Raw genomic sequence first — 27923 nt, 5'->3', positions numbered from 1 at the left:
CTGCAGCACTGTTTACAACAGCCAAGACATGGAAGCAAGCTAAATGTCCATTGACAGATGAATGGACAAAGAAGATGTGGTACATATATACAATGGAATATTACTCAGCCGTTAAAAAGAATGAAATAATGCCATTCGCAGCAACATGGATGGACCTGGAGATTATCATACTGAGTGAAGTAAGTCAGAGAAAGAGAAATATCGTATGATAGAGCTTATAGTGGAATCTAAAAAACATGATACAAATGAACTTACTTATAAAACAGAAATAGGCTTAGAGAACAAACTATGGTTACCTGCGGGGAGAAGGCTGGGGAGGAGGGATAGTTAGGGAGTTTGGGCTTGATATGTACACACTGCTATATTTAAAATGGATAACCAACAAAGACCTACTGTATACCACAGGGAACTCTGTTTAATATTCTCTAATAACCTAATTGGGAAAAGAATTTGAAAAAGAATAAAACAAAAACAAAACCCCCCAAAACGAAACAAACAGAAAACGTTGTGAGTAGGATTGCATTCAGCAGAGGCCCAGTCCCATGATCCACTTTTAGTAGCAACTTGCCCACTCTTCAGGAGGAAACCAAATGCAAAGTAACTGTATTTTTTATTTCCATTAACAACAAAAGGCTTCCATAATTTCACATCTCATTGCTTTTAAGAGCACATATATTACAAATAAAGAAACTCCACAAACTTTAAAGATTAGTATTTATCAACATTTTTGTACACATACACAAATATTTTAATATAATGGTATCTGAAATGTTATTCATATAATTTTAGCACTGTCATAAGTATTAACTAAAAAGTTTTTTAAATTTGGTAAAAACCATATATTTTACAATCTTCTATTTACATCTGAAATATGCTCAAATGTTAAAAAACATTCACTTTGACCTTTAAAATATGTGTACGAGGACTGGGTATTGAACATAATGTAACCGATAGCAAACTTACAGTCGGCTTTTGAGCTACACATTCATTGGAATTTCATAGCAAATATTCAGCTTGGCTTGATCGACGCTGCTCAAAGAAAAAGGGTGTAAGAAATGTGCAAATCTGGAGGCTGGCAAAATTCTCAAGCTAGCGAGGTAAAAACAAAAAATATGAACACCATAAAAACTTCAAATAAATTAAATGTATCTTTCTCTTCCCCGAGATTAGCTGCAAATTCAGAGTTCTCTTGGAGGCGTGTCTGACGTTGCAGACTCTCCCTCAAACTTCTGCACTGGGTGAGACAGAGGGGGAGCCGCCTTGTTAATTACTCGAGTGCAAGTTTGCTCCACTCCTCGCTTTGATGGGCCGTCCTGGTACGTAATCTTGGGACAGGACAAAACATGTGACAAAACAAAATGATGACAGAGAAGTCTGTGTTAATATCTCCAAACACAAAATTAAACCCAGAACAGTGATTTTTTACAATTCCCTACAGGAAATCTGCAAATGTTGAAAAATGCACTTATCAAAGCAGATCTGAAGAATTTTTTCCCAGCCCATGTCTCAGCCATGTTGACCAGATTTAAAGTAGCTTTCCGATACTCTTCAACTATCTCATATATATATATATATATATATATATATTTTTTTTTTTTTTTGCGTTACGGGGGCCTCTCACTGTTGTGGCCTCTCCCGTTGCGGAGCACAGGCTCCGACGCACAGGCTCAGTGGCCATGGCTCACGGGCCCGGCCGCTCTGCGGCACATGGGATCGTCCCGGACCAGGGCATGAACCCGCGTCCCCTGCATCGGCAGGCGGACTCTCAACCACTGCGCCACCAGGGAAGCCCCAGATATATATTTGTAAATGTCTGAATGAACCCTATGAATGTGTTTGAGTAATTCTGGAATTTTATTTTATTTGCAAAGTTTGTAAACTGTATGGGCAAAATCTGCCCCCAAAGGGAAACAGCTGAAGCCTCATTTAAATGTTTGCATTAATGGAACTATAATACATATAATATACCTTGACCTGATTTTACTTTTGAAAATAATGTTAATACGCCTAAATCATACCTTCCTGTCAGATCTGTTCAAATAATGATACGTGAACACAATGACAATCACAGAAACCCCAGGCACCTCTAAAATCTCTGTGCAGAAGAGACTTCATTAATATTTAAAATTCTTGGTTATGACAATTTTCCCACTAACTTCCTGCATTACCATGCTTTAGCTCTACTACTCTTATGGGATGGAATGGTCGCTCTGTCCCCACCAAGCACCTGGCATCCATGTATCCTATACTACCAATAAGTTCTCCTTTTGATCAATGTCTCAAGTTCTGCTTAAATAAATTGGCCAACAATGTATCAAAAGAAATTCTAAAAGCAACATGCCTTTGGATCTCGCCTGCTTGGCACTTTAACAGAGTAGATGTGTTCCTTTCCCTGTATTTTATATTTGATATCCATTACCAGCGTTGACTTCACTATGCTGTCATCCTTCTAAATGTTGAAACAGACTCCGAATCAGCATCTTACGTTTCATCCAATAGTTACATGTATTACTTTGGCCTCCATCAAAGGAGGCTTTTATGGATTTTGGCTGTTTATAAAATAGTGCAGCATTCTGACTGCCTGTAAAGGTAATTACTGCCTGCCTGTCATTTTAGCAGCTGAAGCTGTTCCATCACCACATCTCCATTTTACACACTAGCATCCACTTAATCCGGCTTCATCTCTCTCCTTATACTGAAGGTTCTTTCACTAAGTAGTGGCTTCAGTCTTAGCCTTTTAGCTAAGACTTTTCTGGACACTCTTGGAGTGAACTGCATAATCAATTCTATTTCTGTTTTTCTATTTCTATGTTTGTCTATCCATTCTAACTCTGTTTCTGTGTTTTAAAAGTTTTATGGTAGAATTTCTCTCTTCTACTGTTATTATATATGTACCTGTTTCCAGAATATGTGGATGAGTATCTAGGTATGTAAAGGTATTCATACATTAAAGATGATGGTTCATTCATGCATTACAGGGTTATGCTAAAATTTGACTACCCTTCTCTCTGCTAGAGTTCAAACCCAAACATTATGGTCAAATGCTTTATTAAAAAATTGAGAAAAGAAGCAAACAAATTTTTTTTGTTATAAATCTGAACTGAGATAAATACCCAGTTTTTAAAAAATACTTTGGACTTTAAGGACCCCTATCCTTTGCTAGCTATTTCTGACATTACAACCAACTCAAAACACTTATCAATGGTTGTCATGAAAATAGCTTATTTTGCTGTAGATGACTTAGAGTTTTGCTACGGTTAATTTAAATTTATGATTGATAATCGTCAATTAAGTAGCTAATTTAGAATATCCTCTACAGAGTTAGAAGTTAATATTTTGTCCTCATTTTAATCTAAGGTGGAAATGTGGAATGGCCACATAATAGAGTAAATCGTTTTTAAGGAAAACTTTTTTTTTTGTGGTACGCGGGCCTCTCACTGTTGTGGCCTCTCCCGTTGCGGAGCACAGGCTCCGATGCGCAGGTTCAGTGGCCATGGCTCACAGGCCCAGCCGCTCCGCGGCATGTGGGATCTTCCCGGACCGGGGCACGAACCTGTGTCCCCTGCATCAGCAGGCGGACTCTCAACCACTGTGCCACCAGGGAAGCCCGGAAAACTTTTTTTTTTAGGATATCGTGAATGTTGTAGTCATTGTGCCATACATAAAAACCTATGTGACAAATCCCCGTAGAAGCTCAGGACCAGGAGAAAGTTTGTCTTTCCTGCCAACAGATCTATTTCTTTTACTAAATAACAGGACCTGTATAATGCATAAGTTTCTTTTCTTTGCATCAGTTTCTACAAAGCACAGAGTCAAATTTTGCTTCTCTTAGCAAAGGTTTTCTGGAAAAGAAATTATTTTTCTCTCCTCTTAATCACCTGGTCCTTGTCTTTGTAATGTTGTTTTAGCACTTGGAGGTATAATGAATCTTTGTTTTGGATACAAATGAGCTCAAATGTATTTCAGAAGTTGACAGAATATACATTTTCCTTTTAAAAGCTAAGTTGTTAACTTTAGCTTTTTCATTTTAGTAGGCTTTTTAATTTTCATACTGACCTACCTTGAAATAGAAATAAAGTTGTTCTAATTAAGTAAACATCTAGAGAACACTAGTCACTATGGAGGCGTCTGGGAAAAATGAAGAGGTAGACCAGAAGGCCACAAAGGACAGAGTAGACATAAGGAAAGAAAAACATACCGCTTTTGCTTACAGTACTGAGGGAAATACTAGACACAGAGGAACAGAAGCTGTATAAACATGGACCACGACAGAGCTGCCAGGAAAAAAAGAGAAAAGCATTTTTGCCCAAAGTTTCAAGGTCAGATGCAATTTACAGTTGGAAACAAGCATTTCTTTGCCACCTATTCCCCCTTTCAGATCCACTGTTTATTCTTTTTGTTTAATTCTCCGATTTATGATTTCCCATGCTGTTAAGGCGTTGTTCCTGAGTATTTAATTCCCATTACCCCTGAAAAATTCCAAACCAATACTTCCACTAGCAATCCTATCCAGGGAGATTGTTTTCTTTGCAACCTAAGTCAATTAACCATTTCTTTCTCTAACTGCTCTGGAGAATTTAAAACGCGGGTAGAAGGAGATGGAAAAGAAGAAAAATAAACATATGGGAAATGCAATTAGAATAAAAGATGCATATGACACATTTCATGTTTTGTTATAGTGCTAGGCCATTTAAGGAAAGGAAAGGGAACTAATATTTAGTGAATGGCTACTGTCTGTGAAGCACTATTGGGAGGTTAACTCAAGTTCCCCCCCTCAATTGTTCTGGAAAGAACACATCTAACTCCTTGAGGGGACCATGGGTGATAAGATGTCCAGGTAGAGTGTGAGGGTTGACGGATGCTGGGAAGCGGGCCAAAAAAAGCAGAACTTGGCTTTCGGTCTCTTGATTCTCAGTATCCCCAAAAGTACTGTGATTATTGAATTGTCCACATTTTGTGCACAGTCTTACAGAACATACTGAATACATGTCAGAAATCATGGATGACTTGCTTGTGGGGTGGGGGGTTGGCTTTTATCCCACTTCTGCATATTTTCCAGAGGTAGCCTTGACCATTAAAAGCCCAGGACCCTAGTCCTGGTGTTCTTCCTGAGTATGATGCAGAGACCCCTAGTGGCAGAACTGTGGAACTCCACATCCCAGCCTGGGGATTGTGAGGTCCTGAATCAGGGGTGTTGGGAGTGGCAGCAAACTCTAGCTGGAATGCCACCAATGTTCTTGGTGTGTAACAGGCATCAACTGTTCTAGAAAACCAACACACATTGTTTGGATAAACATCTCTGAAAACTATGGACAGCAACTGGGTTCTCATCTCATCTTTTCCTACAGATTTTTCTCCAACCTGATCCCCCTCCTTTGAGACAGGGGATGTTGTGCATGGGGGAGAGAACAGCTCAGCAACATGGTGTTCAGGAAAGTACAGGGATTTCAGCAGCAGGGAAACAAAGAGACTCTTTCCGGTTCTTCTGGCATTGGGGATAAAATGGGCACTTTCTATGAATGGACCGCTCGGGCTGCCCCAGGGGAAGCCTCACCTGCTCACTCATGATTGCTGAGAGTTCGCTGAGCATGTCCTTATAATGGGATCTCAGTTCCTCCTGGTACTCCAGCTGGTCCTCCTTGATGAGGCGCTCATTCACATCCAGGGCCTGCCCACACACATCTGCAAACTGCCTTTAGTGACAGCAATAAGCAAATTAACAGCCAGAGAAAGTGGCAACTCAAAGTCAGGCTGCTGATACGCTCAGCCACCGAGAAGAGGGTCGGTCAGGTGGCTTCCTGGGGCATTCATTCATGACTCTCTGTCTGAAGGGATTCAAGGAAGAACAGCCCAACAAAGAAAATCTTACCTGAAGATTGCCTTCAGAAGCTTTACTTGGTTGTCAGGGTATTTCTTTGCATTGGTTTCTTCAAGAAAAGCCCGTGCATAGGCCATTGGCCCGGCGTTAACCTGTTGGGGAGGAGAGAGTTGGCTGAGGATGGTCCCACCTCCTCCCTGGAGCCTTCTCCAAGGCTGGAAGGAGTAGCACCCGTGGTGTGGCCCCTCAGTTCTCTCACATTGCCTTGTAGTCTACTCATTTGCTATCGGCCTTATCTGCCGTCTCTCAGCTGGTCAATGAGCTACTAAAAGGAGGCATCTGAATTCCACACTTCATTGTCATCCTTCCTCAACTTCAGTCATGCGTGCACCATGTCACATTCTGCCACATCCTCATTCTGTTAGCACTGTTATTTTCTTAAAAACCGTGAAAACTCGACTCACCTTGATTTACTTAAATAAACTTAACATCCGTGAAATCAAATGTTTGCTGTGCTGGTTTTTTCCCTACAAATATTCAAGCAAACACATAGCTATTAATAAGAGACATTCCACAGTGGTCGTGATCTAGGCGTCGCCCCGAGAATCACTGCTTTATTGCATCTCCCTCCAAAGTCTGGCTGAGATTGTGGTCCAAAAGGGACTTTTTAGATTTGCTGAATGAAGGCACAGTGCCAAGTCCTATTCATGCTCACAGGCATGCGTAGGCTCTCATTAGTGAAGGCGTCTGTGTTCTTCAGGGCTTAACAGTCTTTGCATGTGACTGTGGGGCTTGGAAGGAGCAAGGTAAAAGAAGAAGGAAGCCAGTGCTGTATCTGAGGCATCTTCAGATGGCTTTGCCTACCAGGTATTGCCAGTGTGGTAGAGTGAGCACAGAACGCTTTCCTCTGTTTCTCCAGATGCAACTCCACCTTCCTCTGCCCAGCTATGTGCTGAGGGAAGCTGTCCCATTTGCAGTATAGCAATGGTTCTTTTACTTTCTGGCTTTCAAACGTGTATTATTATTATTTTGAGTCAGCCACGGGATACAGACAAGAGGTGGGTGGGGAAGAGGAGAGCCAGATTAGTCTCAGGATCAACAGTACTGAGTTTTCCTTTTGCCTCAGGCTCCCGCATAGCTCTGTGTGGCACTGTTACTGGCTTGCCTTTATTTAAAAATTTAATACTTTGTTCAATATGGAGTTTTGAAGTTATTTTTGATTTTTAAAAATATTGCATTAAAATATAATTTTATCTTGGTTACTGAGTGTTTTGATGCTCCCTTAATTTTGTGCCCAAGGAAAATGCCTCACTCGCCTCACCCTAGTCTCAGTCCTGTCAGGGCTTATTTAGGTCCAGGGCTTCTTCCTTGCAATCCCCCAGCACAGACCATGTCTATCTGTCTGTCTGTCTGTCATCAGCTGGCTCTCCCTGCTCTCTCCCTGCTTCCACTAACTCTTCTCTCCCCTGAGTCTTCAGGTCTGGGGAGGGTGACAGCCCCTCAGTCTTACGCCCCTGTGCCTGCCCTCTTTGGTTTTCCTAAATACAGCTTGTACTTTTTTTTTTTTTTTGGCGGTATGTGGGCCTCTCCCGTTGCGGAGCACAGGCTCCGGACGCGCAGGCTCAGCGGCCATGGCTCACGGGCCCAGCCGCTCTGTGGCATGTGGGATCCTCCCGGACCGGGGCATACACCCGCGTCCCCTGTATCGGCAGGCGGACTCCCAACCACTGCGCCACCAGGGAAGCCCCAAGGGGCATTTTGTACCGGGTTCCACTGGCCGTGAGTATCTCAGCTCCGGGCGATGCTTACCTTCACGCTGACGCTTCCTTGGAGTTTGAGCTGCAGTCTGATCATGTCCACTTCTTCCATCGTGCAAAGCTGATTAAGCTCGGAAACTTTCTTGGACATCTCGTCAATCGCCACTTCAATGGGATTCAGTTCTGTGCTCGATTGGCTGATGACCTGGATCCTCTTCTTCACGTAGGGGAACAAGTGACTCGCTGCACAAAAGCAATACAAGAGCATTTCAAGGTCGAGGGTTAGTGAAGAGTCAAGGGTTCTCTTGAAAGGACGATCCTGTGTCTTTTCTTTGCACACAGACCATTCCATCCTGCATGTTTTCTGAGTATGTGAGTTATTTCTTTTCCTATGTTCCATGCTCTCATATACCTCTTAGGAGCCCAGCTACTTTCCCCTGGCACGCTCTCCCACGCTTCACTAGCCAACATGTCCTCATTGCCGAGGCTGGACTAGACCTATAGAGTCTCTAAACACTGAAAAGATGATAGCTTCCACCACAACTTGTAATTCAAATAAAAACTACACTAAATCATAATCAAGAATGCTTCAATAGATACTGAATAGCATCTACTATAATAGCTTTGTTCTAGTTTTTTTAATTATGCAAGTTCTGGAAAAGTTTACTGAAGGGGAATGTTTTCCCATAGTTTGGCTGTGGCTGCTACCCACATATCTACTGTAGAATCTAGGGCTGCTCACCTTTGAAGGTGGCTTGGGTCTCCATTCAGATGCCCGCGCTCATTTTTCCTCTCAGCCTGCCCTAAGTCCCCCTCTGCTGGGTTCCCATTTCATTTCTCATGCTGGGCTCACCTGAAGTTCTTGCTTTACTTAGCTCTTTCTCCTACCAGATGGTGAGCGCCTTGAAGGCAAGAATTGTGTTTTATTTATTTGAATTGTCAGAACAATGCCCGACACCTACAGGCACTTATCCAATGTTTGTGGAATGAAGGGAAGACCACTCATAGGATAGATCTAGATAGTACTGGAAGGGAGGTTGGAGGAAAACCCTCTGCATTCATTTCACAGATGAGGAACCTGAATTCCACAGTGGTTGGGAAACTTGCCCCAAAGCACACAATTCCGAGAGTGGCTAACTCTGCAGTAACTGGGGGGTAGTTTCAGGGAGAGAGGAGAGGAAAGCTCAGAGTGCCTTTCCCAAGACACCAGGACCTTCACCACTGTACGCTCTAAAGGGAAGAGGTGGGTAAAGTGACCCTGTGATAGTTTCTGTTTTGGTTGACTTGTCAAGGGTCTCTGTCTTGAAAGAAAATAAAGAAATGTTCCTGGCAGACATTTCCAAGTCAGCACACTTTGGGTACTTGTCTGCAAGATCGAAGTGTCTTGATTTCCGCGAATCCGGCCTAAGCGAGGGCCCTGCGTGGGAGCACGTGCTCGGGGGCCAGCACCTACTTGTCAGGACCGTCCTCCGCTTGCACTGTTCTTCCACGCCACCGTGCTTCTTGCCTGACGGCGTGAAGGGCGTCTCAAAGACAAAGCGGTTGATGTTGTGGTGCATTTCGAAGTCTGTCTTCCGGTCCTCTATTTCCTTTTCCTCAAAGAACGGCGTGACATAGGTCACCTGGATGTAGGCGTATTTGGGGTCCAAATCCTTGGGGTTTACCTGTTTCAACACATTATGGGCAGAGAAAGAGCGGTGAGCCGTGAAGTGCTCCTGAAAGAAAGGTGGGGAACCCTGTATCCCCCCAGCTGGGCATCCTGGGCTGCTCCTCTCAGAGAAGAAAGGCCCATCACATCATGTGAGAGCTGGGTGAACAGAAAGCCCAGAGAGTAGCTGGCTGGACTGTGGTCAAGCAGCCAGATGGTGGCAGAGGCAGCAGGGAGCCAGCTTGCCAAGTAGCTGGGGCTCTTTGAAACATAAGTACTTGGCTATGACGTACTATTTAACCTTTTATTTTCTTTCTCTTCCGTCCTGAATATCTTCACCTTTGTGTTGAATCAAGCTTGTTGAGAGTAGAAATATATCTCTCTGTTCCTCTACGATTCAGTCGTGTACCTAGACTGGGACCATCGGCTGTGGGCTTGTAATGTGAAAGGAGGTTCCTGGTCTGTTGAGCAGATGATTAACTGATTACCTATCGCATGACTGCAAATCTTTTTATTTTCGATTTCTCGAATTCCTTCTCTAATCTGCAATAAGTCATTCTATATCATTTTTAAAACTAACTCTGCTTTGGTGAATAGGCTTGACAAATAGCAAGGAAGACAGGCTTGGGGTCCCCCTCCCAAAGCCAGGCAATGGCTCTTGCTTTCCTTCAAGGAGGAAGAGATGAGCCTCAGCCTCTTTGCTAATGATTCCTTGAAGAATTTTCAGGCTTCTTCCAACTTTCTCCATCCGTTCACCCATCCACTGTTTATCCATTTCCAGAGATTGGAGGAGGCTCGTGAATTTATTTGGAACGCTGCAAATAATGGCACTGTAAGATGGGTGTGACTGTAACCATTTCACAGACTAAAAAATGGAGACTCCGAGTGACCGCCCAACTTCTCCAAGATGGGTTGCCAGCTGATAAGTGGTAGCATGGTGGAATGAAGACAACAGCTGTTCTGACACCAAAATTGGCACTTCTCTCACTGCTAGGAATTGTTTCTACTTTCCATGTAGGAGGGTGACCATGACCACGGTTCTAGCTCTGTCCCTCTTTATGGGGAAGGGGTTTGTACCTTTCAAGCTAAGAATGATGAACACATTTTAACAATTTCTGTCCAGATCCAGCAAATCTAATCTCATGCCCAGACCCCTCCAAATACTAGCATTGCAAAAGAGGGAAAGGAAAAAAAAAGACCTTTTTTGGGCCTAATAGAGGTCAATACAGTTGGGTGCAAACCCGCTTTTCTAGTTCCACCTCCGCCACACTCTTCTATACAATCTATGTTTCAAAGACCTGCCGTTCTCTAAACACACCTCTCCCTTGAATTCCTCCTGTCACTGCATGTGCTGGCTTTTAGAACGCTTCCAGAAAACACCTTCTCACCCTACAATCCCCAGCTCAAACATCACGCTCTCCGTGAAGCATCGCCCAACCAAGAATGAGCTGTTCAGGGAGCCCCCAGCCCCATGCTTTCCCTGTGTGACTTGGAGGAAAGCTCCTCCAGGAAGACCTTCATGACTAAAAAATACTTTTTTGCTCTTTCCTCCCAGTCCACCATTGGGCCCAATTACTTTAACCCTTTGGTTGCTACTCAAATGCGAACAACCTATGGGAGTGATTTAGGGTTTAGTAAGTTGTTTCTAAGATTACCTAAAAGTTACTCAAATAAACATGTACAAGGTTTTTGACACTCCCCTCCCCAATCACCAATCCATCGACCAGTAAACAACCGAAACGCTCAAAATAGTTTAGGTAGTTTACTTTGCATAGTCAGGCAGAAATTTAAAACATTAATGAACGTAGTTAAGAGAGAGAAAAAAAATGCAGTTAGTTCTTTGCAGTTGCATGAATCTTGATGTTCCCCTACCTTATTGGAGTCCTGGATTATCTTCACATTGTCCGCTCCGAATTTATCTGCATAGAGCTTGAGCAGTCTTTGGGAGATCTCGGAGAGACCTGTCAGCTTAGGCTCTTTATAAATATACTCTTTACCTTCTTCTTCTTCAAAAAATCCCTATGAAAGACATACAGTGAACCGCCAAGTTTATTAGAGAACTCCAACTGCAAATAAGGAGCAAAACAAAAAACATTTACTTAAATGTTATAGCCAGTATTTTTGGTTGTCATCCAAGCCATAGATTAGCACCCTATACAATTCAAGTTCAGAGAAAAATCGAGTGAAGGAAACAAAATATCACGTTACAGTCAGTCATTAGTGTAAATACTGCCTAGTCAGGCCAAAGAGCCTCGTGAAGCAAATTACACGTATTTTTCTCTATTAGAAGAAATCATTGGTAATACCTGCTTGCATATATTTTAGGGGAAGAACGCCCTCATGTGGTAGCCTGGTGTAGAACACAAAGTCTGGAGTACTTTTTGGTATTTTTCAACGGTATTCTTCAAAGAGCAGTATCATTTTTAAGAAAGTCTTGGAAACCAGGCTAGGAAATATTAATGCTATAGGGCAGATAAAGGTATCTAAATGGGTTGATATGCCTCCCACATCATCTTAGATGAAAAGCCATAACAGAAATTACATGTGCTATGCTCGCAAGTACTGTTATTTTTAATATTTCATCAGGGGTCTGATGCAACTTGGCTATGTGCAATCTTGTCCTTCGATTTGCTTTACCAATAGACCCCTTATGTTCTTGAAAAGCTAGACCTTATGAGTGAAAGTAGTAAAGTAACCATGTTACCATTTTTATGTCATAGGAGCAAGTAGGTTTTAACCTCTTGTTAATTTATTTACCTGGTCTGAAACAGGGGGAAGGGAAGATTCCATTGCGGATAATTGAGGCAATCTTTATAATTCCTTCTCACTGAAGAGACACAGAGGCATTTTTCCTTTGGAATAAACGTGACCTCAGAATATTGGAGTAAGCCTGCAGTTTAAGAACCCAAGTGTCTCTGGTATCTTCTGACTGCAGAGTTTACCTTAAGGAAATGACTTCTGAGAGCCGAGTAAAGATACTGAAGGTCATAAAAAAATCTTACCTATATATTTTTTAAAATCATTTTTGGCTATTTAAAAACTACTCATTATGTGTGAAAAAACATGGGTAAAATGTTCCAATGCAGCTTTTCTTTTTTCATGGCTAATGTGAGGCAATCTAAGAATAATGCTTACAGCTCACATCTGTATGGTTCTTTATACTCGTAAAGCACTTTCATCCATGTAAGTCTGCCCATCATGAACAGTATACTTTGTATCATAATTGGGCTATAACTGAAGGCAAGGAATAAGGCACATTCACCAGCATAGTTCTTGTTCAGCAGGTAATTGCTTGTTTCCTTGTGTTTCCCTAATTGACTTTGGGCTTTTTTAAGGCAGGAAAGTGTCTTGTTCAGCACTGCATGTCCAGTATTTAACATAGTGCCTGGTCTCTAGAGAGGCATCACTGTACATTAGTTGAATGAATAAACAGATGAATAAGATAGCTCTCAGAGGGCTACATCTTAAAAGGATATATTTGTACCAAATATAACTGGAAAAGATTCCATTGCTTTTAATACAGATGTTTTTATTGAACAAATTTCTTTGAGAAATGTTCAAGACCAACACAGTTGATTATGAGTACCTTGACTCCAGACCGCTAAAACAGTGATGTATGATGCTAAAAGCATGAAAAGTCTCTCCTTATCATTCTTCTAGACTTCGTAGGGGTAGTGAGGTCTGGCCCTATCCCCACATGACTTCCAGCCTGCTAGGTTTTTTCTGTTGCTGTCTTCATGGAGTTTTGTCTGATTCAAGGTCAGAGGTTAGTGGCTCAAACTGACAGATTGACACAAAAGAGAACTAAGACTTCTGAGGCCATCAACCAGAATCCCCACAGGGCAATAGCTGAAGCAACATTTACAACTTCCATTTCAACGAGGAAAATGTCTCCAAGTTCCAGGAAAAGATTTTCTCATCATGGTGTGAAAACTAGCACAAAGATACTTTCACTGTGAAAATTTTCCCCTAACAAATTTCTGAATCCAGAGTTAGCAGAAAAGGAGTGGTGAGAGCAGTATTTTATTGTCGTTACTATGACCCTTGTGGCCTTGGTCATGACCTGTGACTCCTCTCATCCTTACTCCTTGGTCTGGAGGATGGGAAATAGTACAGACTTAGACTTAGGAGACCCTAAGGACAGTGTCCGGGACACAGAAGGCCATTGGTGAGTGTTAGCTATAATGAGGAGAATGGTAGTGATGACAATGATAAAGGAAAAAACTGTCAGCAAAGCAATCTGAGTTCTGGCTAATATGCAGGGAAACAGCTAACTGAGTTTTGAGTGCTTAAAAATACATACCTTTGGGTTCTCTTACTTGGGCACTACACTTTTCCTTATTGTAAAAGGACTATTGATGATTATTTTGATATTTTGGTAAGTGATTGATCAGAAAGAATCGTGATTAGAATTAATCAATTTATTTACAGAACATGGAGCTATAAACCTATTGAGACTATTTTATAAAATGAATAGAAAGGAGCGGGTGTAGCAGGATATAGCACTTAATCCCTTACAGGGACTGTGTAAGAGCTTTTGGAGCCAGAGAAATGGAGTCTCTGAAAATGGCTGGGATGCGAGCTTATCTTTTACCCAGGGAAATCAAAGCAAAGCCCAGTGAGGCACAGGACACTATCTTAAGGAAGTTTAATGCTCTGTCCGTGAAATAATTGAGTTGTAAATAGGGACACAAGGTGATGAAAACCTAGCGGCAGTTTCTCTTTTGCTTTTGCCCCAAGGTGATGAGAAGACTGCATTTCAAGGCAACAGGAAATATGACTTTCGCATTTTCCATAGTTCGATTCTTTTAAATGTCATTTTACCAGGCAACAAACGCCCTGATCTAACATGGTTACGAAACAGCATGTATCCTAGTTAAACAAGGACTTTGAGTCAGTAGGTAACATGCATGGATTATGAAACTTTTAAGCAACAGATGATGATAAAAATGTACTTCAATAAACCGAAAACGAAAATTATTGACTCCTTCTTAGATGTTTTTGCAGGTACTTCAGAATCTTGAAATAGCTCTGGATCATTATTGGGATGTCAAATATAAGTGCCCCTGCTATTATATTCCACCGATTCAAGGTTCACAAAGGAATGCATCCAAAGAGGAATCTTGTGTATAAAAGATGGGTCAGAAAATCACAATAAGCTAAATGTTAGGAAAAGAAAAACTTCACAGATGCAGAGAAATGGTTTCATACAAACATGAACCCAAATATGAACCCGATTATTAGTGTGTGTATATATATATATATAGTGACTTTCATATAGGAGGGGAGCCAGGAGGGTGTATCACACCCCAACATGGAGATGATGGCTGTACACAATACACAGGCACCTTTCCTCCTACCCCCAATCCCTTTTCTCTCAAGATTCTGAGGTGCATCTATACCCATGTAAGCATGATTGAGAATCATGGAATTTACATCCTTTGATGAACAGAGTAAAACTCCCCCAGGCTTTTCACTCAGTTCATTCCAGGGCCATCTGATGTTTTAAGTTATTCACTGAGCATTCACTTGCTTGCTTTCATGCTAAATACCAGAGCCTAAGGATTTCATTGATTACAGTTGACGTTGGATCACTACTGGCGGTTCATTACTCTGCAAATGAATACTTCAGGGACACTTGAAGGGGTGTTTTATATAGGCTGCTCTGTGTAAAATTTCCATAGTCAATGATGCCAGGTGTTGCATTGGAAAATCCATGCTATGCAAGACTGGCGTTTTTATTAAAGTTCTCGCCACGGAAGAACAGTTTTCAACTTGTTTTCCAGGCTCTGGCTCATTGCAGACATAATATTAACTACTCTAGCCAGTACTATAAAGTGAAAGTACTAGCCCACGGGGGACGCTAAAATATTTACACAAAGGCCGTTGTGGAGGCAAAGAGCCGACTGCATGTTATATTCCCACAATCTTCGGAATATGACGGTGAGACATCAATTTGGATTAATAGGTGACTCTTACAAGGACATAAGGTACCATCATACAAAAAAATCATTTCTGACCATGGAGATTTTGCTAATGAAATAGGCAAGATTTTCTCAGAAACCTTCATTCCGCACACATCTGGGGGGATGTGCAAATCTATCTGCTATTTCTTTATCACCAAATATAAAGTGATGTGTGCCGTCTGCTCCCACTGAATACAGCAGTTCACCCTCTCCGTTTGGTGTCTTGGGACAGGTAGTTGAATATCATTTGAACAATGATGACAGGCTCTAAATGACTGTTTATCAGCATGACCTCCATTAGTTCTCCTTGTTCAAAGGCAGCTGGGGTTTGAGTTTACAGAGTACCATGCCTAGGCATGTCCTCAGGTCTGCAGATTTAACAAGGCACTTTGCCTTTGAAGGTCAGGTTGGACTTTTAAATAAAAGACAATTGAGAGTACTGGCAGCATTAAAAACAAAAAGTCAGGTGCACGGTCAGCACACTTTATTGAGGAATCTGCAAAAAGAACAAAGTTAGGACATTTGAAAGTAGCCCTCCCCCATCCTTCCCCATTGCCCACCGCCTCCCCTATTCTATTTAATAGAGGGGTTTCCAAGTATTCTTTTAGTAGGTGAGTTAAGGACACGTGACCCCAAATTTACAAATGAAGGTAGAAAATACTGATATAGTATGGATGGGGGAAAGGGATTTTAAAGAATTACAAAAAAGTATGTATTGGTCAGAGAAGCAGAGCTGACTGTGGACAATGTGTGGATATTGAAGGAATTTGCTTTTCCAGCTTACTCAGCAATAATTACACTGAACCACATGAAGTTGCCATCTTTGTAAGTAACAAAAAAGGTTGATTATGGGCAATTTCATATGGTTCAAAATAACACAGAGGAAATTCTGTGTCACGGAGCTCTAGGTCTTGGCATGTCACTGCCCCTCAGCTCATCCTCTAAAATCCTTACACGGCTTCTTTTCGCATCTCAGGAGACTTAACCTGATTCACAGGGTAAAGGTTTAATTCACTGTTCATCATTTATGTTGGGGATTAATACCATCATTTTCGAGAATGCCCAGAGCTCACCACCAAACAGAGAGAGCCCTGTTTCTCCACGATACTCATTTGGAAAAGGGCAGGGTCCTTTCAGGACCCTGGGAAGGTGCCCACCAATGGCCACCGTTATAACTTTTGAGATTTTGCCCACCATGCTCTTCTTAATCAGCTGCAACTCTGGTGGCCTGAACTGAGCAGGCAAATTCCAATACTGAGCCTGCTATCCATATATTTCAAATATGTGGTGCCCATATTTATCTGTGTGTGTGTGTGTGTGTGTGTGTGTGTGTGTGTGTGTGTATGTAGGTTTTCAGACTACACCGACCTTTGTGCAGAAAGATATTATATATGAAAAATAAAGGATACATTTTTGTAATTCAGATAAATGGAATAAACACAATTTAGTCCCAGAAATGCAGGATGACTCCAAAGTGAATGGAAACAGGGTTATCTCACCTATCTCAAACGTTCATTTGCACAAAAAAGTTAAGGTTCAGTAAAACCATAGGGAGGGAAGTGTGAGGCTTATTAGAGCATGCAAGTGGAGAGAGAGAGAACTTACCACAGCCTGGAACAATCAAGACCAAAAGAAGAAAAGAGTAAACATCTGCATTACAATCTCATTGGAAAGGAGCATCATCGTTTCGTTTCCACCTGTTTAGCAACCAGTATCTTAGATGTGGGTTGGAGAAACCATCAGGTGGGCAATCTGCTTTTCATGACCAGACTCTTAATGGCAATTCATCACTTTTTCATTAGAAAGATCACCTGAAGCGTTGTAAACTCAAATCTAGGTTTGCTGAACGTACGTCCTGTGAGCTACGTCCATGCTGCTCAGTTAGCTTGTGGCCATTCCCAGGAAACCCTTGCCTTTCCCTTACAATCCCTCAGCTCCCACATTCCCTTCCGGATGAGGTGTTCTGCCATTATTCTTGCTAATGTTTCACTGACGTCGAGTTATTTTCTGTTTATCGCTGACTTGCAAGATACCATTTCCTTTTCTCTCTCCTCCTCTCCTGCAGATTCTCACATTTCTATCTCCCTAATATACACTATCACTTCAGAGAGGTCAGATTCTTTTCCAGGGAACCCCCAAATGAGGAAATTTAGCTTCGTTTTGTAGACTGTCTCCACAGTCCTGATGTCCCTGTGCAGTGGGGGAAATCTGGGTTGGATTCATTTGTTTATGGTACGTGGCTGCCCAGTGACATTTTCCTTTCCAGGGAGAGAGCAGCTGTCTTTATTAATTCAGCCACTAGTTTTTAAGCTGTCTTTGGTGATTAGAGGACAATATAAATTTTCCAAAAGACTTCAGTGGGAAGTGATCTAGAATGACCATGCTGGATTTGACACGTTTGTTTGCAGCCTTAAAAGATTCTGAGGAGAACAAGAAGCCATGTGAAACCGTGCCTTACGTGAGGGGGGAAAAAAAAGGAAATGAGAGGGCTGAGAGTCATTACCACTGTGAAAATAAAAGAATGGAATGATTCTCTGTGAAAATAATAGTCTGAAATATGGCTGCTGAAATATACTAGTGTTATAAGCCTGCCTGGATGGTGACTGGGTTTATCCCACTTAAAGCACTACTCAGAGACGTTCCGAGTTAATATCTAAGTTCGCTTTGCTTTTAAGACAATGCTATGGCTTGCTAATATTTTCAGTCTTGTTCATTGTTTATGCGGTAAGCTGAGAAAGATCACTTTGAAATTATATTGACCTGCAATATAAGAAACAAAACCACCAGATTATGCTCTGCTTAGAAGCAGTGATGGTTTGAAAGTAGGAGAAAAGAAAATGCATGATTTTAAAGTCAAAAGTTCATGGCTTTGGTATGGTAGAGCCCCTAGGAATTCTTTATTTCCCGGAATATTATGGATTTCATTGCCCAAAATATATTCATTTAAATCTCATTTTCAAATATGATGCAAACCTCTACTTAGACATTTTGGGGGGAACTGGAGGAGGAGGGTGTTGAAGAAGTGCCCTCTTTCTCCAAGAAGTTCGAAATCACTGTTTTACCTCAATCTGTATTAAGACCCGTGGAGGTCTCCGCTCATTTTTTTCTTAATTTAGTATGTTCCTTTGGCCAAACATATAGACCCTCGCACTCAGAGAAACACTCAAATATACCTAGACACATCCCCACCTCCACCTCCACCCCCTCAATCTGTTGGCATATGTAGTTAGATGTCTTGTAAAGAGTGAAGAACATCAATCAACCACGTAACAGAACTTAGAGGCCATGCTGCTTGTAGGAAACTTACCTGCCCGTAAAATGCCACACGATAGTAGCGACCGAAGAGCCGCTTCTCTGAATTCACCACCTCTGCAACTTTCAGATACGACCGATGAATGTCGTAGTAGAGATCTGATAATTTCTGAAACCAGAAGTGAAGGGTTTCATGAAGAGGATGCTGACATCAAAAATAGGGAGTTTCTACTTTTGGAAATTGTAAGTAATTCTCCAAAGTAATGAAGGATATTTGAACTAACTCCTGGGTTTAGAACACCTACTTTGAAGTCTCTCTGCTTCTCAAAGACCGCAATGATGGGTTTGTTGACATCAGCGATGAGCTCATATCTCTCAGACTTCCACAGGAACTCCACACACAGGTACAGCTGCTCCACCAGGATATTCTGCAATTCCGCAAGCGGAAATGAGATTTTACACAGTGAAGATTGTGGCTTATCCCTGAAACTTGCTTTCAAAACTGTTGAAGGGTCAATTTTTTTCATAGTGGGATTTCTGCATTCCCTATCTTTGCAATTGGCAGTTACATCCATCCTGGGAGGGATGGTGGTGTCTTCTTGCAGTCTTCTCTTTCCTTATTAGTGCCTCAAACTTGCTAATTTAAATCTGTAACAAGTATTCAGATCTGTCTGGTTTTTTTTTCCATTCCTACAGTCACTGGCTTAGATCAAACCCCCGTTTCTTCATTCCCAGATCCCTGGAGTAGCCTTTGAGCTAATGTTTTCCCTCGCCAATTGGTCCTATTGGTCCTATGTGTTACTCCCCAGTAATCTTTGTTTCTAAAACATAAACCTGACCATGAGCTTGCCACTGCCCTAAACCTTTGGAGGCACTCCAGTGGCTATGAACTGCTGTCCAAACTCTCTAGCATGACATTGAAGGAGCTCGAGAATCAGGCACCAACCTCCTTTTCAGTGCCACTCCCTTTCAGCACCTTGGCATTGACTTTACACTTTGGCTACACCAGACTGTACCACACCATTCTTAGAATACAATTCCCACACTTTTGCCTTTGAAGTTGCTGCTGCTCCTATAAGAACCTTATTTTCTTATTTGACACCTTCAAGTCCCATCAAATGTCAAGACAGTGCAAAAGTCTGCAGAGTTTTTATTTATGCCCCATTCATCTGCATTCCAATCACTTTCATGTAAAAAATTGTTCCCCTTTTAATTGCAGCTATATATGATGCCTAGATTTATAGTTACTGGGTCTTAGACTGGTTACTCCCCACCCTGAAGGAAGTTTGTCTTTCACAAGATTCTAAACTCTTTAAGAGCTGGGATTATGCCTTATTATCTTTGTCTCCCCAAATACATTTGCTTTACTTATCTTTGTCTCAATGCCTCCCATATACTAGTAGTTTAATAAATGTTCAACAGAATCAAATTATATACTCTGTAAAGCAAGTGGATAATATTGCTGGAATGTTTTCAGTGTCTTTTAAGAAAAGATTTTAAACATTATTTGAAATAGTTCATATAAATACATAATTGCATTTACTATTTATTTTCAATGTACATTAAATTAGTGTACAGCCATATGTAAAATTTCATTAAAATCTACCCCAGATTTTTTTCTGTATCCTCTTTTAAGTCTATGTAATATTATGAATAAAAAATTAGCTTATGAAATATTTTATTTACTTGAGGAGGGGAGCTCTATTTTCTTCACCAGAATTATTGCTAAGTCATTCCAGGTAGAGAGCTTCTTTTGAAAAATAACCGTGGTTTGCATACCAGAAGGTTTTCTGCAGAAATTAGTGTGATTTTCTGCTCAGGTCTATTTGTTAATACATTTTCTAATGCATTAAATAAAGTTGTGACCAGCTCAACAAATTTTCAGCGTCCCTTACCACATTTACCAAAGGACTACAGATTCTATATTTTGTAGAAGAGCTGATCGTATATATTTGGCTCTGTCTTAGAGAAGTAAAATTTAGTTTAAATTTTCATTGAAAATTATGCTTTATCAATGGAATCTGATATCTATTAATCTTAGTTTAATTTTAGCCCGCATTTTATTTTGCCTAAGTCATGTTATAGAATAACTTTGATTTCTGAATAAGATTTTCTCCCCCCTATTTAGCTTAATGTTACAATTCAATGAATCTTTTCACTCAATTACTGTACACTCAATCATTTTGGTCTAACCTCATTGTATGGTGTGTCTTGCATTCCTGAATCTTCTTTCATTGCCCCTTCTTCTTTAATATTTGGTGTAATGCTCAGAAAAGCTGGCCAGCCCATAGAGAACATGCCTTGAGAGAACAAAGCAAAATGTATCATTATTTGAGACGAATCCTGCTTGGATTAGACAGCGCCTTTCTTCATGATGTGACATGTGGTGGTTATAAAGCTCACACACTCAATGAGATGGTTAGATTATGACTGTTGATAAATACTCTCTTCTAGGCAACCAATCTTCCCCTTTTTATAATTTTTTTTTTTATCATTTTCAGGTGACCTGTTTTCTATAACGAGCTGGCATGGGATTATGGACAGAGCACAGGCTTGCAGATTGATATAGCTCCAATGTTCTGGTTTAATTAACCTCTTGGAGTCTGCATCCCTCATTTGTTAAACCACAGACATTGATATCTATCTCAAAGGATGTTGAAAGGATTCGGAGTATTAGTATTTGAGAAAACACCTGGTATCATCAGTGCATTGTAAAGACAATACTCAATACTTACTAACTTTCACTCTTTTGCATTATCTAGAAAACTTCTCAAATTTTCTTAGCCTCTTGGCCACCAAGCTTAAAAAAGATCTGGCTCTGCGGATACATATGAAAACAGTTGATAATGGGTAATGTGCTAAACAAGGGATCAGATCAGAACGTTGGGGAGTATCAGAGGTTAAGAGCACAGTCTGGAGTGATAGGCCAGCCCTCGAACTTCAGCTCCATCACAAGCTAACAACGGAGTCTGCGGCAGGTTGCTTAACTTCTTTACGTTTTCTCACCTGTAAACATGAGGTGATAACAGCACCTAACTCAGACTCCTTATTGGCAGCTAATGGAGATATGGCCACTACAGAGCTTGGTGCAGTGGCTGCCCTGGAGCAAGTGCTTTTTTAAGTTATAATTAATACTTTTATAGATATTTCCATTTTTAATAATCAGATCATTGGCTATGTAACTAACTTATCACCCCCAGACATGCTAGAAATGACGATAATAAAGATTGCAATTGAACCCCTGCATTAAAAATTCTACTTTCCTACTTCTTATTAATATTTTTCTTTGGTAATTAAACACATTAACTATATGAGCATTGAGTGCAGCAGGAAAAGTCGTGACATACTTCTGTGGGATGATGATGAATGTTAGTACAACTGAGGAAGCCATGTTTTCTGGAGTCACCTCAATTCACCTATACCGTCATCCCTCAGTATCCGCAAGGGATTGATTCCAGGACCTCCACAGATATCAGATATCAAATTCTACAAATGCTCAAGTTCTTTATATAAAATGGCATGGTACAATTGGTCCTCCATATCTATGGGTTCTCACTGATGGAGCGGCTGGTTGAATCTGCAGATCTGGAACCCCTGGATACGGAGGTTCGACTGCAGTCTTATCGTGTGCATCGTAGTGAAGGAACAGTTTACTTCTTTGACTTAGAAACATCATAACCTACAAGTACATTGAGGACTTCAAATATATGCCAATGAGCTTCAGATATGTGCCAATGAATACAAATATCTGCTAATGCATCATAAATAATCACCTTCCTTAATTCAAAGTTTACAAAACAAATACAGTTGGCCCTTAAACAACATGGTTTGAACTACATGAGTCCACTCACACGCAGATCTTTTTCAATAAGTATGCATGCAGCACTGCACAGTCTGTGTTTGGTCGAATCCGTGGATGTGGATATGGAGGGCCGACTGTAAAGTTACGTGTGGGTTTTTCAACTGGCAGGGTCACCGCCCCTAACCGCCTCGTTGTCCAAGGCTCAACTGTATATATGTTTCTCAATGGGTATGTTATTCCAGTATCACCACTGGTCTAAACGTATCTAGATTTTTTTGAATATTAAAGATTCACACGACATTTTGGGCTATACGTTTCCACAACTTCTCAAACTGACACCTAGCTTTATCTGGTTTCTCCAATTTTGTTTCAGTTAGAATATAAAATAGTTTTTATAAAACTGTATGGGATCTGATTATGAAAAAAATTAGATGGGGAGGAAGGGCATGTTAAATACAACAATGATGGTTTTCATGACTTGACTGTAAAACAAGGCTAAGTAGGAAGCGTGAAACTGAGCCAGAAGATCCCTGACTTTGACGGTGGACATGAGTCATAAAGCCAGGTCTGGTCCCTTCTCCAGGGCCCTCTAACAAGTGAGCTCACTGTCTCAGAATTCAGTCTGGTCATTTGGTTCAAATATCTTATTTGCAAAATCCACTGAAACTCTTTAGGAAATAAATACATATTTAAAAGAATAAGGGACCAAGTATGTTTCCAAAATATTGTAAACGAAGTCCTTTTCCCCTTTGTTTAGGTATTTTAAGCTTAACATCTAAAGATCTGTTTCTGTTGTTCATACAGTGAGTTTTCCACTGCATTTTGAAAGTTAAGATAGTGATGGGAAATAGACCGCGGTTCATAAACTCTGGGTTTGAACAAACTTTTGCAAGGTTATATTGACAAATTTTTTTAAGCAAAGAGTAATTCTTTAGTTATTGTTAGAAAATATCAAATGTTAAAGATGGAATATTTTTAATTGAAGGAAAACCATACTGTAAATTATTATATGTTATAAATTGTGAGAATCAGTGTATGCTTTACAAAAAGAAAATGGAGCCTGTTGATTATAAGTGTAGTCCTGTATATACACTATATTTATATGTCTCTCTTTCTGCACCCCTTATTTTGAATAAACAGTTGTATTATATTTCAACAGCTGAATAGATTTCTCTTGCAATTTTAAATAATTCATCCATTTCAGAATAAAATCCCGAAGACAGACTACTATGCAAATTGGTAGTAAAACATGGCCATAATATTGGACAAGATGCGGTTCTGTTTGCTGAGAACTCTTTAGGTCTCTAAACTTCATAAAAGTTCGGATGGATGCAATTTCTGAATGGTAGAAACTTTGGGTTTTTACGGAGTAAGTTATGTAGATCTGAGACAGTTTTTGCTTCTAGGAATACATTTAAGAGGTTTGCTGGAACAAAACTGAAGCAGTGACTTGGTTTTCTCGGCACCATTCCCTGGGAATAAAGGAGCCCAGTTAGATCACTCACTTCCTCCACTGGGAGTTGTTAGTAATAGGTTGCTATCACGGGGGTGGATATCCTCCGGGAGCAAGGATGGTGTGCAAATCTTTTCCATTTTCCAGTAACCTATGGCAGTGCAAGATGAGGTTAGGACATTGTCACATGTTTATGTTAATTCAAGCTTATGTTAACCAATGAAGCTTTCTCATTTGGAACTAAGAAGTGGACGAGTTAGCCTGGTTGTACATAAAATAAACATGATAATGGCATGGAAGAGAGAGTTAAAACTTAAAAGTACAGCATAAATAGAAATATCTGTGAAAATTAACATTGCTTAATAAAACATCAAGATTAATAAAACTTAAAATTAATAAATAAATTTTAAGTTAGGTTTCAACATGTTGATTTCTGCACTTTCTTCCCTCACAAGGTTGTCTTACCCCTTCTTTTTAGGTATTCCGCGATGAGGGCAGCTATATGAATGTAACACATAGCAGCCTGTAAGAAAAAGGAAAACAGTTTCAGAGGAAGATTTTACCATTTATCTAATACTGTAGATTTTACTATCTATCTTATTAGGATTAATCCAAGGTGAGTCAGTATTCCAAGTCAGAATATGTAGAGAAATCCTTTTCACGGTAGAACCAGAAATAAGAATCAATTAGATTTCCAAAAAGTTCACCATCAAGAATAAAATGTCTATTTGGGAATTTTTTTGGTTTGTTTTTCTTGATGTAGTTCTCAGGTGGGTGAATGAGCTGGCCTGAATCCCACAGAATTATCTTCTTTCCTTAATATCTATGCCTCCCCTCTCTCTCTAAATAGCACCTGGATATAAACTGGAAGTAAAAATAAGCCATCTTCTTTTTTTCTACTGCCAGTAATGTCCCCCTTAGAATTTCTATTGCCTTTAAAATAGTAGCCGCACAAGGTGGCACTTGATAAAATAGTGTGACCTAATGTATCACGTGTGCTTTCCTCAGCCAGATTATTTGAGCGACATTTTTTTGTTCTGTAAAATCTCCTGCAAAGCCCTCGAACACTGCTGAACACAGAATAGACCCTGACCTGTTGAAGAGTTCAAATTACTTCAACTTTGCCTTTTGAAGTTTTATGGAGAAACTCCTCCGTTTTCAGGGCGGTCCAAGGGAACTGGAGCTGCTCATTTTTGTCCTCACCAAACTGCTACCAAGTGAGGCCTCTGGTCAGATCTACGTCCATCCCAGAGTCCTTCACATGTATTTAGAAGGACTTCAGTTTTCCTACGCAAATTCATCTCTTCCCAAAGAGGGCACAATCCTGGGAATACAGTAAAGCAGAACTTCCCCACTTGGTGTCCGGAAGCCACTTGGGTGCTGTGAATTGCTGCACATAAATCCTCCCAGTGTTTAAACAGACATTAAAAAATTACCTATTGTGATACACCATATTAACAAATTGATGGAGAAAAACCATATGATCATCTCAATAGATGCAGAAAAAGCTTTCAAAAAAATTCAACACCCATTTATGATAAAAACCCTCCAGAAAGTAGGCATAGAGGGAACTTACCTCAACATAATAAATGCCATATATGACAAACCCACAGCCAACATCGTTCTCAATGGTGAAAAACTGAAACCATTTCCACTAAGATCAGAAACAAGACAAGGTTGCCCACTCTTACTACTATTATTCAACATAGTTTTGGAAGTTTTAGCCACAGCAATCAGAGAAGAAAAAGAAATAAAAGGAATCCAAATCGGAAAAGAAGAAGTAAAGCTTTCACTGTTTGCAGATGACATGATACTATACATAGAGAATCCTAAAGATGCTTCCAGAAAACTACTAGAGCTAATCAATGAATTTGGTAAAGTAGCAGGATACAAAATTAATGCACAGAAATCTCTTGCATTCCTATACACTAATGATGAAAAATCTGAAAGTGAAATTAAGAAAACACTCCCATTAACCACTGCAACCAAAAGAATAAAATATCTAGGAATAAACCTACCTAAGGAGACAAAAGACCTGTATGCAGAAAATTACAAGACACTGATGAAAGAAATTAAAGGTGATATAAATAGACAGAGAGATATACCATGTTCTTGGATTGGAAGAATCAACATTGTGAAAATGAGTATACAAACCCAAAGCAATCTACAGACTCAATGCAATTCCTATCAAACTACCACTGGAATTTTTCACAGAACTAGAACAAAAATTTTCACGATTTGTATGGAAACACAAAAGACCCTGAATAGCCAAAGCAATCTTGAGAACGAAAAACGGAGCTGGAGGAATCAGGCTCCCAGACTTCAGACCATACTACAAAGCTATAGTCATCAAGAAAATATGGTACAGGCACAAAAACAGAAATATAGATCAATGGAACAGGATACAAAGCCCAGAGATAAATCCACACACATATGGTTACCTTATCTTTGATAAAGGAGGCAACAATATACAATGGAGAAAAGACAGCCTCTTCAATAAGTGGTGCTGGGAAAACTGGACAGCTACATGTAAAAGAATGAAATTAGAACACTCCCTAACACCATACACAAAAATAAACTCAAAATGGATTCAAGACCTAAATGTAAGGCCAGACACTATCAAACTCTTAGAGGAAAACATAGGCAGAACACTCTATGACATAAATCACAGCAAGATCCTTTTTGACCCACTTACTAGAGAAATGGAAATAAAAACAAAAATAAACAAATGGGACCAAGGAAACTTAAAAACTTCTGCACAGCAAGGGAAACCATAAACAAGACAAAAAGACAAGCCTCAGAATGGGAGAAAATATTTGCAAATGAAGCAACTGACAGAGGATTAATCTCCAAAATTTATAAGCATCTCATGCAGCTCAATATCAAAAAAACAAACAACCTAATCCAAAATGGGCAGAAGACCTAAATAGACATTTCTCCAAAGAAGATATGCAGATTGCCAACAAACACATGAAAGGATGCTCAACATCATTAATCGTTAGAGAAATGCAAATCAAAATTACAATGAGATATCATCTCACACCGGTCAGAATGGCCACCATCAAAAAATCTACAAACAATAAATGTTGGAGAGGGTGTGGAGGAAAGGGAGCCCTCTTGCAGTGTTGGTGGGAATGTAAATTGATACAGCCACTATGGAGAACAGTATGGAGATTCCTTAAAAAACTAAAAATAGAACTACCATACGACCCAGCAATCCCACTATTGGGCATATACCCTGAGAAAACTGTAATTCAAAAAGAGTCGTGTACCACAATGTTCATTGCAGCTCTATTTACAATAGCTAGGACATGGAAGCAACCTAAGTGTCCATCAACAGATGAATGGATAAAGAAGATATGGCACATATATACAATGGACTATTACTCAGCCATAAAAAGAAATGAAATTGAGTTATTTGTAGTGAGGTGGAGGGACCTAGAGTCTGTCATACAGAGTGAAATAAGTCAGAAAGAGAAAAACAAACACCATATACTAACGCATATATATGGAATCTAAAAAACAAACAAAAAAATGGTCATGTAGAACCTAGGGGCAAGATGGGAATAAAGATGCAGACCTACTAGAGAATGGACTTGAGGATATGGGGAGGGGGAAGGATAAGATGGGACAAAGTGAGAGAGTGGCATGGACATATCTACACTACCAAATGTAGAACAGATAGTAGGAAGCAGCTGCATAGCACAGGGAGATCAGCTCTGTGCTTTGTGACCACCTAGAGAGGTGGGATAGGGAGGGTGGGAGGGAGGGAGATGCAAGAGGGAAGAGATATGGGGATATATGTATATGTATAACTGATTCACTTTGTTATAAAGCAGAAACTAACACACCATTATAAAGTAATTATGCTCCCATAAAGATGTTAAAAAAGATAAAAAGTTACCTATTGATTTATAACCATCACACAGTGGCCTCTTCTCATATGGCTCTTAGGGGTGTTAACCTTTCCAACACTAGTTCAGGCTAGCTGCACAGGAGGACAGATTACCCCAACCTGAGTTGACTCACCTCAATGGTGAGTTTCCCCATTCAACTCCAATTCCAGGGAAGAAGTTTTAACACACAGAACACCAACTTATATAACTCAATTTCCAGACACCCTTATAACCATCCTCCTTAGCCTCAGGCTTTTAGCATTTGGTCTCCATTACACATCCTACAACTACAGCTGGCCCCCAAGACACTGGCTTTTATTTGACATTATTT

General features: G+C 40.3%; 1 protein-coding gene across 6 annotated transcripts in view; it reads right to left on the bottom strand.

Moving 5' to 3' along the window:
• Positions 1–587: 587 nt before the first annotated feature.
• Positions 588–27923, bottom strand: part of DOCK10 (dedicator of cytokinesis 10) — a 287062-nt gene continuing 259726 nt past the window's right edge. For 3 of the 6 annotated variants that reach the window (XM_032637065.1, XM_032637064.1, XM_032637062.1), the window contains 11 exons: positions 24162–24219; positions 23749–23847; positions 20635–20741; positions 18747–18869; positions 18497–18610; positions 11096–11242; positions 9029–9239; positions 7628–7818; positions 5870–5970; positions 5555–5693; positions 589–1325 (listed from right to left, as the gene is read on the bottom strand). In XM_032637065.1, coding sequence (XP_032492956.1) covers positions 1179–1325; positions 5555–5693; positions 5870–5970; positions 7628–7818; positions 9029–9239; positions 11096–11242; positions 18497–18610; positions 18747–18869; positions 20635–20741; positions 23749–23847; positions 24162–24219 — 1437 coding nt within the window. In that variant the 3' untranslated portion in view covers positions 589–1178. Of the gene's footprint in view, positions 1326–5554; positions 5694–5869; positions 5971–7627; positions 7819–9028; positions 9240–11095; positions 11243–18496; positions 18611–18746; positions 18870–20634; positions 20742–23748; positions 23848–24161; positions 24220–27923 lie in introns of those variants that run through there. The other 3 variants (XM_032637063.1, XM_032637066.1, XM_032637067.1) reach the window with 3 other exon arrangements.

Source organism: Phocoena sinus, chromosome 7, assembly GCF_008692025.1.
Source record: "Phocoena sinus isolate mPhoSin1 chromosome 7, mPhoSin1.pri, whole genome shotgun sequence".
Classification (NCBI taxonomy): Eukaryota; Metazoa; Chordata; class Mammalia; order Artiodactyla; family Phocoenidae; genus Phocoena; species Phocoena sinus.
Note: the sequence above shows the minus strand (reverse complement) of the source record. Positions and strands in the feature narration are given on the sequence as shown.